General features: G+C 34.6%; 1 protein-coding gene across 6 annotated transcripts in view; it reads right to left on the reverse strand.

Moving 5' to 3' along the window:
- NCOA1 (nuclear receptor coactivator 1) overlaps nucleotides 1–20,124 on the reverse strand; it is a 277,674-nt gene that overhangs the window by 34,975 nt on the left and 222,575 nt on the right. For all 6 annotated transcript variants that reach the window (XM_032294317.1, XM_032294318.1, XM_032294319.1 and 3 more), the window contains 3 exons: nucleotides 8,899–9,016; nucleotides 7,235–7,403; nucleotides 5,900–6,214 (listed from right to left, as the gene is read on the reverse strand). In XM_032294317.1, the coding sequence (XP_032150208.1) occupies nucleotides 5,900–6,214; nucleotides 7,235–7,403; nucleotides 8,899–9,016 (602 nt within the window). The remainder of the gene's footprint in view (nucleotides 1–5,899; nucleotides 6,215–7,234; nucleotides 7,404–8,898; nucleotides 9,017–20,124) is intronic.

Below are 20,124 nucleotides of genomic sequence, written 5' to 3' on the forward strand. Positions count from 1 at the left end.
CCCAACCGGAGATTTATTCATAACTGTGTAATTGAATTAAAAATGTTAGAATCTTTTTACTCCTTTATACAAGGAGTAAAAAGTATATACCAGCCAGAGAGATATACTTAGGGCCAAGAAATGATATCTATTTATATATTTTACTTTTTTCAACATCTATTTTTAAAGTGATCTTAAAATTCATTAAAAAGAGGCAAACTATAATGTATATCTGAGTACACTCCTGTTTTCTTTTCTCAAATCATTAGGCATGGCGCTAAATTCTCGTTAACAGTCTCCTGTAGCTGGGCGTGGTGGCTCACGCCTGTAATCCTAGCACTTTGGCAGGCCGAGGTCGGTGGATCACCTGAGGTTAAGAGTTCAAGACCAGCCTGGCCATCATGGAGAAATCCTATCTTTAAAAACAAAAACAAAAACAAAAAAAACCGTATCCTGTATTTGAGAAGAGGGAAGGAGAGGATATGACCAGTAAGTGAATAGATGGGTATCAATCCAATGAAGTTAAGTATATTAGGAATACCAGATTATGAACTAGGTATATTCTGGATACTAGTCCTTTGCCAGTCATATGAGGTTGCAAATATCTTCTTTGAGTCTTTGTTTTGCTTTTTAGCCTTGCAGATGGTGTCTTTTGTCTTACAAGTTTTAAATTTTAATGTAAACATTAACTTTTTCCTTTACGTCATTTTAAAGAGGCTATAGAGATGTTTTTGTATTCACATTTAGGTCATCAAAACACCTAGAGTTTATTTTTGTGTATTGTATGAGATGAGGATCTAATTAATTTGTTTCTCCTCATGGATAGCCAAACGTACCAGCATCTATGATGCATGCCATTCTTTCTCTATTGCCACCGCTGCCTCTTATTAAGTCTCTCAATATGTCTGGGTGTGTTTCTGGGCTCTCTATTATGTAGAACTCTATTATGGTAGAACTATTTATCCTCATGAAAGTTCCACACTGTTTTAAATTTTTTTTTTTTTTTGGGGATGGAATTTCGCTCTTGTTACCCAGGCTGGAGTGCAACGGCGCGATCTCGGCTCACCACAACCTCCGCCTCCTGGGTTCAGGCAATTCTCCTGCCTCAGCCTCCTGAGTAGCTGGGATTACAGGCACGCGCCACCATGCCCAGCTAATTTTTTGTATTTTTAGTAGAGGCGGGGTTTCACCGTGTTGACCAGGATGGTCTCGATCTCTTGACCTCGTGATCCACCCGCCTCGGCCTCCCAAAGTGCTGGGATTACAGGCTTGAGCCACAGCGCCTGGCAATTTTTTTATTTTTTATATTTTTAGAGACAAGGTCTTGCTCTAAAACCCAGTTCCACAGTTTTAATTTTTTTTTTTTTTAGAGATAAGGTCTCGCTCTGTCACCCAGGCTGGAGTGAGTAGCACAATCATAGCTCACTACAGCCTTGAATTCCTGCCTCAAGCGATCCTCCCAACTTAGCCTCCTGAGTAGTTGGGACTACAGTTGCACATCACCACAACTGGTTTTTTTTTTTTTTTTTTCAGCAGAGACTCTTGCTATGTTGCCCAGGCTGGTCTCAAACTCCTGGCCTCAAGCAATCTTCCTTCCTAAACCTCTCAAAATGGGGGGATTATAGGTGTAAGCCATCACATCCAGCCTGTTTTAATTTTTAAAGCTTTGTTTTAAATCTTGATATTGGTAGAGCAAGTACACCCTCATTTTATTAATACTTCAAGATTGTATTGATGCTTCTAAAACAAATTTAGCATCTGTTTGTCAAATTCCATGTTGAGATTTTGTTGGAATTCCACTGAATTTACTGAATAAATCTGGAACAACTGTCATCTTTTTACTAGCAACAACCAATTAATTAGAAGATATAATTTCTTTCATGAGTATTTTTTATTTGGATATTCTTTTTGCCTTTCAATTATGATTTTAAATCTTCTAAGTTTTGAACAGTGTGAATGTATTTTTTTTTTTCTTTTTGAGACAGAGTCTCACTCTTGTTGCCCAGGCTAGAGTGCAGAGGCATGATCTTGGCTCACTGCAACCTCTGCCTCCTGGGTTCAAACGATTCTTCTGCCTCAGCCTCCAGAGTAGCTAGGATTACAGGCGCTTGGCACCATGCCTGGCTAATTTTTGTACTTTTAGTAGAGACGGGTTTTGCCATGTTGGCCAGGCTGGTCTCGAACTCCTGACCTCAGGTGATCCACCTGCCTTGGCCTCCCTAACTGCTGGAATTTTCTAATTTAATTTTCTAGAAAAAAGAATTACCATTAATTTTTGTTTCTTGTTCTTTTATCTAAAATCCTTGCTGAACTACTCTATTTGTTCTAAGTTCCCTATTGATTGTTTTGGATTTTCTATATAAACAGTTGTATTATTTGCATATGATAATTTTGTTTCTTTCTCATGTTTGCTTTTTATATTTCAAAATGACTTAATTTTTAGCGTGCTAATGGTACTTTTTTTTTTTTGTCTACAGTGACATGAATTTAGTCACTAAAAAAAAATACAACCTGTCATTTAATAGGATTTAAGGCAGGAGAAAGGGGAATATATTAATACTACCTCAGTTTACTATTCGATCCCAACTGTGAATTTAATTATATAACTTTAAACAATACATTTAAACCTCAATTTACTGATTTATCAGGCATTGCTATTACCAACCCACAGTCATTTATTCTCCCCTTCTTCCCTGAAGATAGAACAGAATTTTTTCAGCTGACCATCCCAAATCACATGACTCCAGGGGTAATCCAGGAGTACTCCAAGTCAGTCTTTGCAAGCCATTGATTAAGGATGTACATGTGACTCAGTTCTGACTAGTTAGACATGTGAAGTATTTTTTTCCTCCTTTTTCTTTTTTGTCCTTTTTTCTTTTTTTGGGGGGTAGGTGGGGTGGGAAAAGAACCTTCAGGAAAAAGTTTCCTGGCTTTTGGAAAGTGATACATAGGAAAGAAACAGTCCCTTTTCTTCTGCTAGTTATAGTTTTGTTTGGCTGTGATATCTGTAATCATGGCATGCCAAGGACTGCAGAGCAAAAAGAGAAAGAACCTGGGTCCTTGATGACATTCCTGAATCTCTGAAGTAACCACACGCTTGCCTCCATTTTGGATTGTCAATATTTGGGTCAAAATATTTTCTTCATTGTTTTACTATGCTGAGTTGATCTTTTTTTCTTTCCTTGTGGCTGAAAGCATCTTAACTAAGACACTGGCTGAGATTCTTGGTCAGACCTGCTCACAGAAAGCCCTTAAGTGGACACACGGAAAACGCCTAGTACTTGCAGTGTAACTAAAGCTGAGTGACCTACTGCTGAAACAGTAAGAAGTTATGGCTTAGGATGCAAAGAGCAGACCTGGATATGTGGCTCATTAGGTAGCAGAGTTACTGTCTTATGTGGCAGTAGAAGTTGTTTTTCTGTATAGACATATCGGAGGCATATAACATAGTAAGCCCCAAATTCTGTGTTTTTTCAGCTTGGTGGATACTTTATTGGGCTACCAAGACCATCAAACTCTGGATAGGCATCCATGAGACTTAAAGGAAGCAAAGAGCAGCAACTTTCACCTACTTGCATCTTATTCTCATACCTTTGCAGGGCTTCTCTGCTTATCAGCTATTTTAGGCGCAAATAGAAGCCAAAACAACTCTTTTTCTGAACCAAGCATGAATCATCATTCCATTCATTCATGAACCTAACATAGACCATTGGTCTGGCCTTGCTCACTGACCCTTTAATATTAGGCAGTATTTACAGAACTTTACGTTGTAAAATGAGAAACCAGAACATCTATACTTTCCATTTACTTTTTTGGTTTAGTCCTTAATCACATACTGCTTGGAGTATCATTTAACTTTTCAGGTATGCAGTCAAAATAGTCAAGCAGTTTTCTGTTTCTTTAATTCCTTGTATTGCTTATAATATCTAGTATAGTCCCCTTAAATAATGTTCTGTGAAAAATTAAACAGGGAAAATATTAAGCATTTTTTATTCTGGTGCCCTCTATCTAAAGATGAATGGAAAGCTACAAGAAGTAGTTTATCTTCAATTAATATCTCAGAACATTTATGATTCCTTCTTTTTGTTTCTCTTTTCCTCTTTCTTCCTTTAATTCTTCTTTGAATCCTTTATTCTACCCTAGCATTAAAAAATTATTCCTTTTATTTTTATTCTATCATTTAAAAATTTTTCCCTTTCTCAGCCCTCCCTTTCTCTTCCTCTCTTTCATCATCTCCTTTTTTAAAGCAGAATGGAAGCATATTTTATATCACCTCTTATGTTTTTTAAATTTAACTTTATAACAATAGCTAGTATTTTTCAACTGCTACAATATGCCAGGCATTGTGCTACAAACTTTACATGTTTTATCTCATTTATTCCACACAATCATCAGTGAGGCAAAGGAATTCTTTATTAGATTCTTTTTATAGATGAGGAATTAGAGGCTTTAAAAGGGAAACCATTTGATTAAGTCAATCCACCTAACTTTAGAACTGGGACTTGAAACTGGAACTAACTCTTAAAACCATTATATCACACTGCCTTTCCAGTATAATTTATCTCCTTCTTTTTCTTCCTTCCAGAATTAGTCTCTAGGGAACTTCTTTAAATAATTTTATAAAAATTAAAAGCAATATACAAATATGGGTTTAGAAACTATAGGATTCATAACAAGAAGCAACAGTCTACAGCACTGGTCCCCCTTCCCACAGCAGACTTTTTTTTTTTTTTGAGACAGAGTCTCGCTTTTTCACCCAGGCTGGATTGCAATGGGAGCGATCGTGGCTTGCTGCAACCTCCACCTTCTGGGTTCAAGCGATTCTCCTGCCTCAGCCTCTCAAGTAGCTGAGATTACAGACACGTGTAATCTCAAATTTGTAAAAAAAAATTTTTTTTTTGTTTGTTTGTACTTTTAGTAGAAACGGGGTTTCATCATGTTGGCCAGGCTGGTCTCGAATCCTGACCTCAAGTAATCCACCCACCTTGGCCTCCCAAAGTGCTGGGATTACAGGCGTGAGCCACCACGCCTGGCCCACAGCAGACATTTTTAACTGTTTGTGCTTGTGGTCCTTAATGATTATCTCCATATCTGTTGCTTATACAGTCTTAAATATTTATGCCACTATGCCTACTCATTTCCTGTCATGAGAAATAAATTTAACTCACTCACAACTCCCAGACCCCAAACTATCCTTTTCTTCAAATAACATCACTAGGCATCAATACCTCCAACCTCAAACAACACTTTATTTTCTGTTCCAACAATCATAAACAGTATCTCTTGATGCTCTACTTTGTAAATTAAGCTATATTTCTCTTGATTAATTTAAAACTTGTATGAAGTTCCTCTTAAATAGTTTGTATCTCAAAAAATAAAAATTAAATTGTCTTTAAGTTGAAGGTCTCAGAGTAATTTATTAGGCGCCTACTGTCTTTTTATTTTTTTGAGACGCAGTTTCACTTGTTGCCCAGGCTGGAGTGCAATGGCGTGATCTCGGCTCACTGCAACCTCTACCTCCCAGGTTCAAGCGATTCTCCTGCCTCAGCCTCCTAAGTAGCTGGGATTACAGGCATGTACCACCATGCCCGGCTAATTTTGTATTTTTAGTAGAAACAGGGTTTCTCCATGTTGGTCAGTCTGGTCTTGAACTCCTAACCTCAGGTGATCTGCCCACCTCGGTTTCCCAAAGTGTTGGGATTACAGGCGTGAGCCACTGCGCCTGGCCTAAAAGCCTACTGTCTTTAACTGAATGAAAGGTCCCTTATCCCTTTCCTAAGAGACCAAAGATAGCTCTTTAAGTCTTTCATGAAGGTTCTAGGAGTGGACTTGACATTTTTATTGTAGCAATGGGGCTGTCTTGCTGAGAAATTTGGTACATACCTTTAAAAAGTATCCACTGCTAAACAAGAGTGCTCACCTGTTGCTGTCCCTGTAATCGTTGTTGTAGTTGAAGTCGAAGCTGGTTAGGTGCAGCCGGAGGTCTGTTTAGAGTTTGCCTCGGTTGCATGCCCATGCCAGGAGAAAAAGCACCTCGGGGAGGTGTTACTTGAACAGGCATAGTCCCCAGTGAAGGTTTTTGCCTGACCATGCCTTGGAAAGGGCTAGGGAGATTGGCAGTAGGAGAAGGAGAAGAGTAAGACTGGGAATAAAGGCTGGGTCTTTCTTCCATCATCAAAGGTGGTGTTGCTTGTTGTGGTGGAAATCTCTCTGATAATACATCTAATCCACCCCCCTGTTAGAAAAGAAGCCAGAATATTTTACAAATAAATTTTTGCCAATAAGTGACATGCTTCTGTATTTCTAGAAAGTATCATCATATATTCATTCTGAATTCATGCTCTCCAGAAGTTTACTACCTAAAGAAATCATTTATAAAAGCTACTTTTGAAATGGAATAATAGATTAGCTGAGATATTTAAAATCGTAGAAGAGATGACAATATGGTTAAAATAAAGGCTCCACATCAATGAAATAAAACTAAAAGGTTTGAAAAAAAAACTTCATTGCAAAGCCTAAGAATCAATAAACTTTACCTTTAATAGCTTACTATAAGAAGTAGATTTAAAGGAGGGATCAAGCAGGCATTTTTCTATCTCAGATATAAAATTCATGCCTTTATTTAAATAAAAAATCCACAGCTGATGTAACAGAAAGCTGTAGAGTTATGGTTTCCAAATGTTTTAACTATTACCCACTGTAAGAAATATAAATTGTGACTTATTTGTGTGTGTGTGTGTGGTGTGTGTGTGTGTGTGTGTGTGTATGGAGCTGAAAGGAGTTTCATAAAACATGACTCCTTTTAATGGGCTATGCACTCTTATACTTAGTATTCTACACTATTCTACTTCATTTAAAAATGCTGGTGAAGATACACTAAAATTATTTTATCATCCTATAGTCTAAAAAAGGCTAACCTGGAAGTTGGAATATCAAGGAATATACAGGCAGAAGACAAGCGTGAATGAAGAATAAATTAAGCTGTAAAATGAGAAGTGATGCATAAATCTGGAGTTTATTCTAGCTGGAGCTTGCAATATTCTGTTTCACGGTGAAAAGCTAAGACATTTGTAATTCTAATTATTGTAATATTTTTTCTTTAAAAAACACTACTACATATTTTGATAAGTTTCAAAAGGGGTAAATTATAAAACAGCTAAAGCACAGTGGGCAGAGTATTTTAAAATCTTGCTTAAAATAATTTTCTAGTTTCCTAGGGCTGCATCAGTTAAATTATGTTGACTTTAATAAATACCTGAACAAGTTTGTCAATTCCCAGAGCTCTGTCTAGTTCAGCTAGCTCAGTTTCATCTTTGCCACTAAGGAAGGATACCAGCTGTTCAAGAAGAGCCTTCTCATCATTTCTCCCTTCTACTGTTGTGGGTGGACAGAGAAGCTCATCTAATTGTGAGCTAATACACTGGCTGCAGGATTAAAAAACAGGAAAGTTTCAGACTGACATAGCAAATAATTTATTTAATCTTTCTATACATATATATGTGCAAATTTGGCTTGAATATATTTTTCATTTTTTTATCAATCACTGAACTTTGTTTCCATATTCTTCATGTTACAGAAATGCCTGAAAAATTAACCAAACATAGTTAAGAAAGGGGAAACAACTTATAATAAAAGTAAAAAAAAAAGAAAATCAGTCAAAACTCAGAAAGAATCATTTAGCTCATACTCAGATTTATTCTACTTATTCTATTTATCTATTTTATGAATGCCATTGTTGATAACTGAACTACAATCAAAACAGTATATATTACATTACTTAACTTTCAAAGATGATCAAATCATCTTGATTGTTAACCTGACACAATTACCATTTACAAAAGAAAGAAAACTGGAAAAATGAAGTATGCCAGGTGTTAAGCTATAAAACAAATTATTCATTGATTACATGTAGGAAACATATAGCCTAATCCAAACTGATACTAACTGATAGATAAAACAGAAATATATACAAAATAATACTAATCCTAATAACACTAGTGTAATAATACAATTATAAGCACTCTTCCTCTGGGAAGGTAAGTGGGAATACAGTTCATATTTAAGGCGCTAAACCACAATCAACACTTTCTAGACATCCTGTGGTTGACAGGTATGAGACGTGCTCTGTGTTATGGAATATGGTTGCCTGTGGGGAGTAAGAAATTCAATTCTAATCAAGACATGACACTGAATAGATGTAAAAAGTATACTTTCCTTTCTTATAACTTCTTGCACCAAATGAAGAGAAATGCTGGACAAAATAATGATACAAGTAAAAGTTCAAGAGCAATATAATTATTGTACTGAGGCCAATTCATCCACGGGTCCCAGATACATTATGGTAATCAATTAAAGTAATACATGAAATATAAAACAATAGCTACATATTATATCAATCTCTTGGTGATTACAAAGTATCCTTGTGGTCATGCAGTCAATAAATTTGTTTAATTCAGTATCTTTCCCTCTCCCAACTTTTTTTTTTTTTTTTTTTGAGATGGAGTTTCTCTCTTGTTGTCCAGGCTGGAATGCAATGGAGCAATCTTGGCTCACTGTAACACCCGCCTCCCGGGTTCAAGCAATTCTCCTGCCTCAGCCTCCTGAGTAGCTGCGATTACAGGCTTGTGCCACCATGCCCAGCTAAGTTTTTGTATTTTTAGTAGAGATGGAGTTTCACCACGTTCGCCAGGCTAGTCTCAAACTCCTGACCTCAGGTGATCCATCTGCGTTGGCCTCCCAAAGTGTTGGGATTACAGGCTTGAGCCACCTCGCCAGGCCCACTTTTTTGTTTACTAAACATTTACATCTATTAACATCTCACAAAATACCATTGTAGACTGAAATCTAGTTTGGAAAAAATAGTCTTCTGTTTAGAAGTTGGTATCTGATACCTTACAAAACAAAAAATGTATTACTTACTCTTCTGATTTATTCTGATTTATAGCTGTCACTGTATTATTTGTCCATGGAATCTGATCGCCTGTTCCTGGTTGTCCAAATTGGTTATCAATTGCTTCCAATTCCAGCTCAGGTAATCCTGATTGAAGAAGAAAAGGTAAGAAGTCATTATCTCAGTGGAAGATAAAATGATAGTATTTTTCAAAAATAAGATATTGTAGAGTGAGATTTCCCCTTTAAAATATTACTTCAATAATACAAAGTTCACTTATTCAGCAGTTTAAACCATCTAGTGTGACCATACAATACAAAATAAATGAGAAAGTGAAAAAAGATTCCTGAATCAAGGAAAATCTGATACTAAAGTTTGTACATAGGTTAATGTTATCCAGAATCACTCAGGACATTGTAAGAAATTATTTGTTTTAAAGATAAATTTAACAATTTTGGTTAACTGCTTTTCTGTCAGTGTATTAGAATATGCTATAAGTAGTGTAGTGTCATCTCCATGAAATGAGAATGGTGAGCAAAAGATAAAATACATTCTATAAGAGGCAGGAACAGAAACTAGAATTTGAGGCCACGTAGCAAAAGAACACAGCTCTACAGTTGCTAATCTTAGAATATAGATGTACAATAACAGTATAAGAACTAAGACTTATAAGGATGGCTCAATGAAAAAAGAAGTTGACTTATGTTTTGTAATTGAAGAAAACAGTATATGCATTTTAGAAAGTTTTTTTGTAAGGCTTTTTTGGAAACCTTTATGATCATCTCTATACTATTTATACTAGAAAAAATTTATAAATAACCTAAATTCCAGAAATTTAGGGACTGATTAATGAATTATGGCATAGATCTTGACAATGTGCTGTTAAATGAAAAAAAAAAGAAAGCATATTCCAAAACACTATTTTCAGGATGACTCTGTTTTTATAAACCATTTCATATATATTAATACAAAAAATTCTGGGAGGATATATATACACACACACACATACACACACTTTAGGACCACTTTAGGTAGTGAGATTAATGGCTACTTTTCTATGATGGCTATTTGTAATTTCTAAAATGAATATATATTAATTCATCATTGTTATGGGCTGATTGTACCCACTCCCACCAAATTAATATGCTGAAGCCCTAACCCCTGGTATCTCAGAATGTGACTATATTTGGAGACAGGGCCTTTAAAAAGGTAACTAAGTCAAATGGGTCTTTACAGTGGGCCCTAATCTACTATGACTAGTGTCTTTACACTAGGAGGAGATTAGGAGAAAGATAATACAGACAGAGGGATAACCTGACACAGAGAGAAGAGGGCCATCTCCAAGTGAAGAAAAGACACCTTAGAAGAAACCAAAACCACTTCAGGCTTCCAGAATTGTGAGAAAATAAATTTCTATTGTTTAAGTTTGTTAGAGTAGCCCACATAAAATCTTTTTTTAAAAAACTAAAATAGGTTTGGAGTTTAAAGGGAAAGCTTATTGAGGTAGAATTCCTCATTCAAATGAATGAAGAATAAGTAGATCTATGGATGCCTCGCAAAATATACTTAATACTAGTTAGTGAACATGATTAACTACATAATACATGCAAGGCTCATTTTTAAGTGAAAGATATTCAATATTTAGTATAAGGAGAAATAGAAGTTATATAAACATGTTTACTTTTAAATGTATATAATTATAGCTTTCAATTAACCTCATCTCTATCATGACAAATAATAGAGAAAATTCTGTAGGATTCTGAAAAACACAACAAACAAAAACAACCAAACTAAAACAGCAACAACAAAATGGGAAATAATCACTTAGTTTCTGTCATTATTTAAATCAGAAAGTTGGTCAAAGATTGTCTAAAGCTGTCCTATTGCTCTGCTCTACATGTTAACTCCCCAATCTTATTTCCTTTAAGAAATCTAGTCTTTATTATTATAACCAAAATTAATTATATTTAAAAGTCTAAGAAAATTTACATGGCTGTCCACTATCAATATTAAGTTTTACAAGATAGACTATTTGACTCAATAATAGGACCAGTATCTCATTTTACTGGTCTTGATGAAAAAATGTTAAGAAAATAAGTGGATAAAATATTTTCAAAATAAGATTCATATGCTGAGTTTGGTGACTAAGCAAACAAAAATAAACAAAAAAAAACCTATACAAAAATAAAATGTTGATTCAATAAAAAGTTTTGTTTGGATAGATGGTATGCTTAAAAGAAGATTGCTTTTATTCTGAAAGTTATTTCTGCCTTTTGTGACTTCCTTTAGAAACTGCCTTCTGTAAAAAATGTGAAGGTTTGCTTCACATTATTTCTTTTAGGAAATATACAGGCTCTCTCTCTTTGGCCAAAGAATAAATGTAATATTTCTGGTTATGTTTGTGATACAAACATGAGTAAGTATACATGTAATACATGACAATACAGTCATTTCTGCTGGAAATAGGCAGCTGAAGTAGGGGTAGAAAACAATCCCTAGGGATCCCCGATCAAGCTATTAACATTTGTTATCATCTTTGTAAAGGGTTCAACGTCATACTCTCTCCATTTAAAATATGGCTAAAAGGGACACTGAACCCAACACCCCCCTAAAAAAAAAAAAACCCTTACATTATGAAATAATTAAAAAATTTCTGTCACTTCCAAGATTAGGCTATAGAAAAAAAATATTCTGTACATCAAGTAGAGAGCATTTTGTTAACCATGAGGGTGGCTTTTGCACATTTTACTTTTCTAACAGTTGATTTAGTATCTACTGATTCTGATATTCACAGTTAATTTTCTTCAGCTGTTGCTAAGGAAGTTTCTGGTTTAGTTTTATGTTACATTTGGCAGTAACTGTACAGCAGTTACAGTGTTTTAGTTTTTTCAAAACATGATGTAGACAAAGAACCGATTTTTCTATATAAAAAATTCTATAATTCAACAGGATAAAAACCCAATAAAACAATAGGTAGAGAACATGAACATAAATGAATATATAAAATCATTAAAACATGATCTAATCCACAATAAAAGAAATATAGATTAAAACGACATTGAGATACCTAAAAAAATAAAACCATCAGATTGGCAAAAAAGAGAAAGAACATAATTCATGTATTGTCAAGGGTATGCAGAAATGGAAACATCATCAGTTAGGGCGTAAGCTGATATAATTGCTGGAAAGGACTACTTGGCAATATCTATCTTTTGACCCAGTAATTCTATTCAGAACTTGTATTTCAGATATACTCTCACATGTGGTAAATTATCTCTACATAAGATTATTCATTTCAGCTTTGTGATAGCAAAAGATGCCTATCAGGCAACTGGTTAATTCTGGTACAACTGTAAAAAGCTGTACAGCTATAAAAAAGAATAAAGACACTCTATATGTACTGATATAGAATGGCATCCATAGAACATTAAGGGAAAAAAGGACTAAGATACTGAACAGTTAATGTGGATAGTATTACACTATTTGTATTTTAAAAAAGGAAGTCTATATACGTAATTTTTGAAGGTACAAAAAAAACAATACTGCTAGGAAAGAGATTTTTAATTATATATTTTAAAAACATTTTTGAATGTTGAATCATGAATATCTTAATTACTAAAAAAAACAAAAAACAAAAAACCATGATATGTAACCTCAAAGAATTTTTTTTTGAGACAGGGTCTCACTGTCACCCAGGCTGGAGTACAGTGGCATCACTTTGGCTCACTGTAACCTCCATCTCCTGGGGCTCAAGTGGTCCTCCTGCCTCAGCTCCCCAAGTATCTGGAACTACAGTTGCATACCACCATGCCTGGCCAATTTTTGTATTTTTTGTAGAGAAGGGGTTTCACCATGTTGCCCAGGTTAAAGAGTGGATCTTTTTAAGTAATGAAAATGTTGAATGTGAAAATCATGATTTTTATAATTACACAATATTTTTTATGTACTACAAATAACTAAGATTAAAAAAAAATCCTGGAATGTATATGTTCACAGAACACAAAAACGACGGCCTCATACGGTCATTCACTTATTCCAGTGATGTCAATGCTTAAATATTTTTGGAATTCTTCAGGATCTATCTTGACCAGTCCACATGTCCTTCAAGAAATTAAATTTCCTCATAGGTACACTGAATTTTAGCTTTTGATTTAAGAAAAGAGCATTATTTTTTTTAGATCAAAATATTTGGTTACAAGTAACTCTGGAAATTTTCAAAAGCGAAATCCACTTTTAAATAATAGGGATTTGAAGACAGTCAAAAGAATAAAAGGTTTTGAAGGTACTGCCAAAGAGGGATGCTGTATACATTCTGATCAACAACACCCTCACAACAGCTGTCGCCATTGAAAAAGCAATATTTACCTGGATGTGCTCTGGTAGAACATTTCTAACAAAAATATTTCAATCACTTGGCCACACTGCCTGGGTGTGGGTATGTGCATATAAATAGCATGTTTTGAAACCAGGATTGAGATTTAAATCCTGGTTATTCTGCAAATATTAGCAATATTAATTTGGGCAAGTTTTTGTATGTGTTTATGTGTATATGTGTTTCCCTTTTCTCTGGACATTTGTTTTGTCATTTGTAAACAGACCTAAGGAGATTTATGATTCAATGTGGGATATTTATCATTTATGTTTTATTCTCCCTTCAAAAACATCACTGAAATAACTGAAGAAAGAAAAGAGGGGAATACAAATTCTGCCTTCTGAAGGAAAGGCAGAAGAAATTTTCGTGGCAGCAGACTAAAACAAGAAAGAATTTCTGAAAGATAAAACACAGAGGAAAACAAACCGATTGTGAAACTTCAACTAAACTAAAACACTTGCAACAGAAGAAACAGATTTTCTACAGAGGGTAATATTCTCAGAACACCAGAACAACTCCAGGCTCAGTGGTCATTTGAGCAAATAAAGGAACAGGCCATGGGCAATTGCTAGGATAATTATGGATGACTGAACAGCTGCTGCCAGGCCATTGCTCTGAATGCAGCTGACTCTGGCATCTGTCCATGGGATTACAAATGTGAACATATGACTCAAAATGGGAGTTCTGCCCAGGGAATCTCCCAAAGGGGGTGCTAGGGCTGCCACAAGGGGTTTCCCCCCTCCAAGGCCTATTCCCTCACAACTGAAAAGTAGGACTCCTACAATCAGAGCCTACATACACTGCCAGGGGAAAAGGGCTTCTCATTTTAGCTAAAGAAATACACTAGCTATCAACATTTTTAAGTTCTAGATATTTTTCAATATATACGGAGAGACAGTCAAAATTCACCAAGCATTCAAGAAAAGTCAACAGTAGGAAGAAAGCAACTTTAATGAAGAAAGTAATGTTGAAGAAAAAAGGATTAGCATAGAAAATGAGTACAATAAATATCATCATATGGATTAAAAAGTCTATTGTATCCATAAAAAAGTAATAGACTCCTAAGAAAAAGAATGTTTAAAAATCGTAAAATTATAGCTACGATGAAATGATTTCAATAGATGGACTGAAGAGCACAGGGGACATAGTTGAAGATTTAGTTTTGATCTGGATAACTGAGCTCAGAGATCCTCTCAGAATACAGTGCAAAATGGCAACGAAAAGAAAAGTATAACCGAAAAGATAAGTATCATGGGAGACAGAGCCATTAGTTCTAACTGTGTATCTCAGGTGGTGAAGGAGCAGGATAATTAAACTATCCTACACAAGTTATTTGTACATGACACAGTTCAGCTAAGATTGAAGACTAAAGTAAGGAAAGGTGCTTGATTTTCCTGGGTGGGCACAAGCTTAAGATGTGGGCCAATCAATAATAGACTCTGGCTCTCTAGTAAGAAATAGTGACAGACAATTTAGAGGTAAAAGTGAGGTAGAGAATTAGAAGTGATTCTTTTCTTCTTCTCTTTATACGCTATCATATTTTTATTCCCATCTTCTTTTTCTTTCTTTTTCCTTCTGCAATTCTTAATTTTTTCCTTTCTCATACGCAACTTGTTTCCTTAGCCTTATGGCCCCTGACTTCTCTTATCTTTCCTGTCTGTAACTACACATTGTAGACTAGTTGTCTGCATCTATTGACCTCCGCCATATCTACCTTGGCATCTTCCCCTCCATGCTCTTGGCCTTTGCAAACGTATCAGCACAAGGTGAAACAGATTCTGGCCTATTTACATACTTTTACTTATGAAGCTGTACTCAAGGGAGAAAAAAGCTATTTGCCTCAATACAGACTATGAAGGAAAATACCCCACTTTCACAACTTGCAATGCTAGCTGATACTTTCTATTTCTATTAACTCAAGTTTTTATCAAGTTAACAAACATACATAATTTTATAAGTCAGAACCAAAGGACCCATAATGAATAATAGCAGTTTCTTGCCTCACCCCTTCCAGTTACTTAGTTCCCTCCTTCTCAATAGAAGCAACCATTTGCAACTCTTAAAACTGTTTTCTTTGGCATCTGCCTATTTACTTCTAAATACGCATATACTGCTATTTCTTGATATCTCAATTTTAGATTTACTGACTTCCCATTATTATAGATGAGGTCTTAGCTCTTCCATATGTACCTCTCTTACTACCATCCTGGCTCCCAATTCCCTAACAGGTCATAGTTTTTTATAAAATCAAAAATTAATATTTTGATTCTTATGATTATGCAAATATTACTCACTGCTAAGTCAAATTGTGTACTTTATTCAAACCTCCTTTCTTGTGGCCATTCTTTCTTTTTTCTGGAGTTAATAATTTTCTTATTTTTTCATTTGTCTGCTGTTCTAGTAGAATTTATCACGTTTCAACATTTTGAAGTAAATCTATCAATAATATTATCTATAAACTCAAGGACATCAATTCATTTCTTCCCTGAAGGTCTCTTTTCTGGAGGACTCGCCAGGCCCCTGGTTCAATATGCATTAGTTGTTCCCTAATCTTGTTGATCAGCTGTCATTCCTGGGCTTCCTTTCAGATCCTTTGCTTCCTCTGTCTCTTTTGGTTTTGCCTCTTTTGGTTTTCTCCTGTTTGTTTACGTACACCCTCCAGGACTTTTGCTAGAATAGGTGAATATATCAAGCAAATATCTGAGGCCTTTTATATCTGAAAATGCCTTTATTCTATCTTTACAACTATCGGAAATGTGAAACCTAATTATTGGCCAGAAATCATTCTAATCTCAGGTATTTCTAAATTAAACTTTATTAATATATAATTTACACACAATAAAATGCACCCATTTTAAGTTCAACAAATTTTAAGAAAGGTATAAACCCAGCACCTTCCATTCAAATCAAGAAAACAGAATATTTCTATCACCTCTAAAATTTCCTTCATGTTCCTTGGCTGTCAATCTTCCCTAACTCTGGCAAACAACGATCAGACTTCTATTACTACAGATTAGACTTGCCTATTTGAGAGCTTAAAAAAATCTGAATATATATGGCTGTTTTCACTTAGCATGTTTCCAAATCCCATGTAATAGTACTATAGTTCCTTCCTTTTCATTGCTGAGCAGTGTTTCATTTTATGAATACACCATTTACTTATTGATGGACATTTAGTTTGTTCCAGTTTGGGGCTAATTTTTTTTGACAGAGTCTCACTTTGTAGTCCAGGGTTGAGTGCAGTGGCACGATCTTGGCTCACTGCAACCTCCACCTCCCAGGTTCAAGTGATTTTCGTGCCTCAGCCTCCCTAGAAGCTATGATTACAGGTGCCAGCCACCACATCCAGCTATTGTTAAATATCTAAAAGTTGGATTGCTGGGTCATATAGTAAATGCATGATTAATTTTATGAGAAACTGCCGAACAATTTTCCAAATCTGCTATACCATTTTACATTCCATTAGCAATGTAAAAGTTCAAATTGTTCCACATCCTTGCCATCATTTGGTATTGTCAGTTTTTAAAATTTTGGGCATTCTAATGGGTGTGCAGTGGTACTGCATTGCAGTTTTAGTTTGCATTTCCTTGATGATTAAAGATGTTAATTATCTTGGCCGCGAGTGCTGGCTCACACCTGTAATCCCAGCACTTTGGGAGGCTGAGGCGGGTGAAATCACTTGAGGCCAGGAGTTCTAGACCAGCCTGGCCAACATGGAGAAACCCTGTCTTTACTGAAAATACAAAAACATTATCTGGGCATGGTGGCGCACACCTGTAATCCCAGCTACTCAGGAAGTTGACGCACAAGAATTGCTTGAACTTAACTCGAGAGGTGGAGGTGGAGGTTGCAGTGAGTGGAGATCGTGCCACTGCACTCAAGCCTGGGCAACAGAAGACTCAAAAAAAAAAAAAAAAGCTATTAACCATCTTCTCATGTCTTGATTTGCCATTTTCACATCTTCCTTTGTGAAATGTCGTTTAAAATCCTTTGCCCACTGTTTAGACTGGACAGTTTTTCCTACTATTGCATTAGTGTGGTACATTTGTTAGAACTGATAAGCCAATATGAAAACATTATTATTAATGACTTTGTGTTGTTTATTCCGTAGCTTTTGTTATTTTGACCAATAGATAATGACAGAATAAATACATGTCATTGTGTAAACATAATTTATATATATATAAATGTATATGTCTATATACATTTATTTATATATAAATGATATGAACACAGGGGATTTTTAGGTATGATACTTATGTAAAATCCCATGTTCTCCTTTTTGGCAAATCCTTGCCTTTGGCAACCACTGACAACAAACCCCTGGCAACTGCTGATCTTTTGACTATCTCCACAGTTTTGCCTTTTCCAGAATACAGTTGGAATTATACAGGATGTAACCTTTTCAGATTGGCTTCTTCTCAGCAATGTCTTTTCATGGCTTGATAGCTTCCAAGTTTTGGCAATTATGGATAAAGCTGCCATAAACATTCATGTGCAGGTTTTTGTGTGAACATAAGTTTTCAGTTCATTTGGGTAAATATCAAGGAGTGTGATTGCTGGATCATATGGTAAGAGTATGTTTAGTTTTGTAAGAAACTGCCAAAATGTCTTCCAAAGTGGCTGTACCATTTTGCATTCTCACCAGCAACGAGGGTTCCTGTTGCTCTACATCCTCGCCAGCATACTGTTGTTTTAATTTGCAATTTTCTAATGACACATGAGTTGGGCATCTTTTCATATGCTTATTTACCATCTGTATATCTTCTTTGGTTAGGTGTCTGTTCAGATCTTTTGCCCATTTTTAAATTGAGTTGCTTGTTTTCTTATTGTTTCATTTGAAGAGTTCTTTGTTTATTTCGGGTACCACTCCTTTATATCGGATATGTGTTTTACAATGTGAGTTAGGAAATACTTTCTTTGCTTCTATTTTTTGGAAGAGATTATAGAGAATATAATTTCTTCCTTAAATGTTTGGTAGAATTACCAGTGAACCCATCTAGGTTTAGTCTAGTGATTTGTTTTGAAAGGTTATTAATTATTGATTCATTTTCTTTCAAGAGGTAGGTCTTTAAAGAGCAGAAGATTTAACATTTAATGAAGTCTAATGTAGCAATTTTTTCTTTCATAATTAGTATTTTTTGTGTCCTACCAAAAACATTTGTCTATGTCAATGACATATTTTTTTGTTGGAAAGCTTTATAGTTTTAACTTTTATATTTAGGCCTATGATCAACTCAAAATAAGTTCACTTTTTGTGTGTGTATGGAATGAGGAGAAGGGTTGAGGTTCATTTTTTTCTACATGGTTGTTCAGTTGTTATATCACCATGTCTTGAAATGACTATTCTGTGTTTAATTACTTTGGTGTCTTTGTTAAAAATCAATTTGCCATATAAATGTGGGTCTGTTTCTGGACTCTCCATTCTTTTGCATTGATCTATATGTCTGTTTTTATTACAAAATCACATCATCTTGATGACTGCTGCTTTATAGAAGTCTTAAAATCAAGTAATATAAATACTCGAAAGTTTTCTTTCTTTTCTTTTTTTTGAAGTGGTTTTGGTTATTCCTGGAACTTTGCATTCTCATATACATTTTAGAAAAAGCTTGTCAAGTTTTACTAAAAATGCCTGCTGGGATTTTTATTGAGATTACATTAAATTTACATGGGTCAATTTTGGAATAATTGACATCTTGACAAAATTATGTTTTATAATCCATGAAAATGGTATATCACTCCATTTATTTGGCCCCTCTAATTTCTCTCAGCAAAGTAGTTTTCAGTGTAGAGTGTTATAGATATTATTCCATCTAAAATTTATGTCTTAACATTTTATGTATTTTGTAAATTGCTTTTTCTATATCATTATCCAATTGTATGTGACTGGTATATAGAAATACAATTGATTTTTTAAAATACTGAGTACACATATCGTGACTTTGCTAAGTTCATTTAGTTCATTAGAAAAGTAGCTTTTCCTCTCACTTCTTTAGGATTTTCTACATACAGGACACTTACAGAATATTATTCTATTAACAAATACACTTTTAAACTTTAGCCTCTAGCCTCAAATAATATACTATTTAATATAAACAGTATTGTTTCATTTACTCTACCCCATCTGTTGTACTATTACTGTCATACATTTTTCTTCTACATATTAAATATATAATTGTTATTCTTTTTGCTTTAAACAGTTATTTTTCATTTAAAGAAATTAAAAAACAAGAAAAAAGAATTTTCCATTTATTCACATCTTTCTTATCTGGCTCTCTTATTACGTTCCATAAGTTAGAGTTTCCATCTGGATTCATTTTATTTTAGCCTGAACAATAGTGTAATCTGCTGGTGACAAATTTTCTCAGTGTGGTTTGTCTGAAAACATCTTTATTTCACCTGCATTTCTGAATGATAATGGATATAGAAAGTCAGTTGTTTTCTTATCTTTGTATATTTTATATCATTTTCTATCTTTTTTCATCTCTGAAATAATGTGTCATTTTTCTGATTGGTTTTATGATTTTTGTTTCAGCAATTTGATTATGATATGGCTTACAGTAGTTTTATTTGTGTTTATTTTGCTTGGGATTCATTAAACTCTTGGATTTGTAGGTTTATGAATTTCCACAAATTTGTAAATATTTTGGCCATTATTTTTTCAAAATTTTCATTTCCTCCCCTTCTTCCATAATTATGTATTGTTTGTATATTATATGTATATTAGACTGCTTTGTATTATTTCACAGGTGACTGAGATCTTCGATACTTTTGTGATACTTTTTTTCTCCTTTAATTTGAATAGTTTCTAATACTATATCATGTTTATTGCTCTTTTTTTTCTGCAGTGTCTAGGAGGCCCCTCCCACAAATTTTTCATTTT

Source organism: Sapajus apella, unplaced genomic scaffold (genome assembly GCF_009761245.1).
Source record: "Sapajus apella isolate SASKATOON/1434 unplaced genomic scaffold, GSC_monkey_1.0 scaffold31, whole genome shotgun sequence".
Taxonomy (NCBI): Eukaryota; Metazoa; Chordata; class Mammalia; order Primates; family Cebidae; genus Sapajus; species Sapajus apella.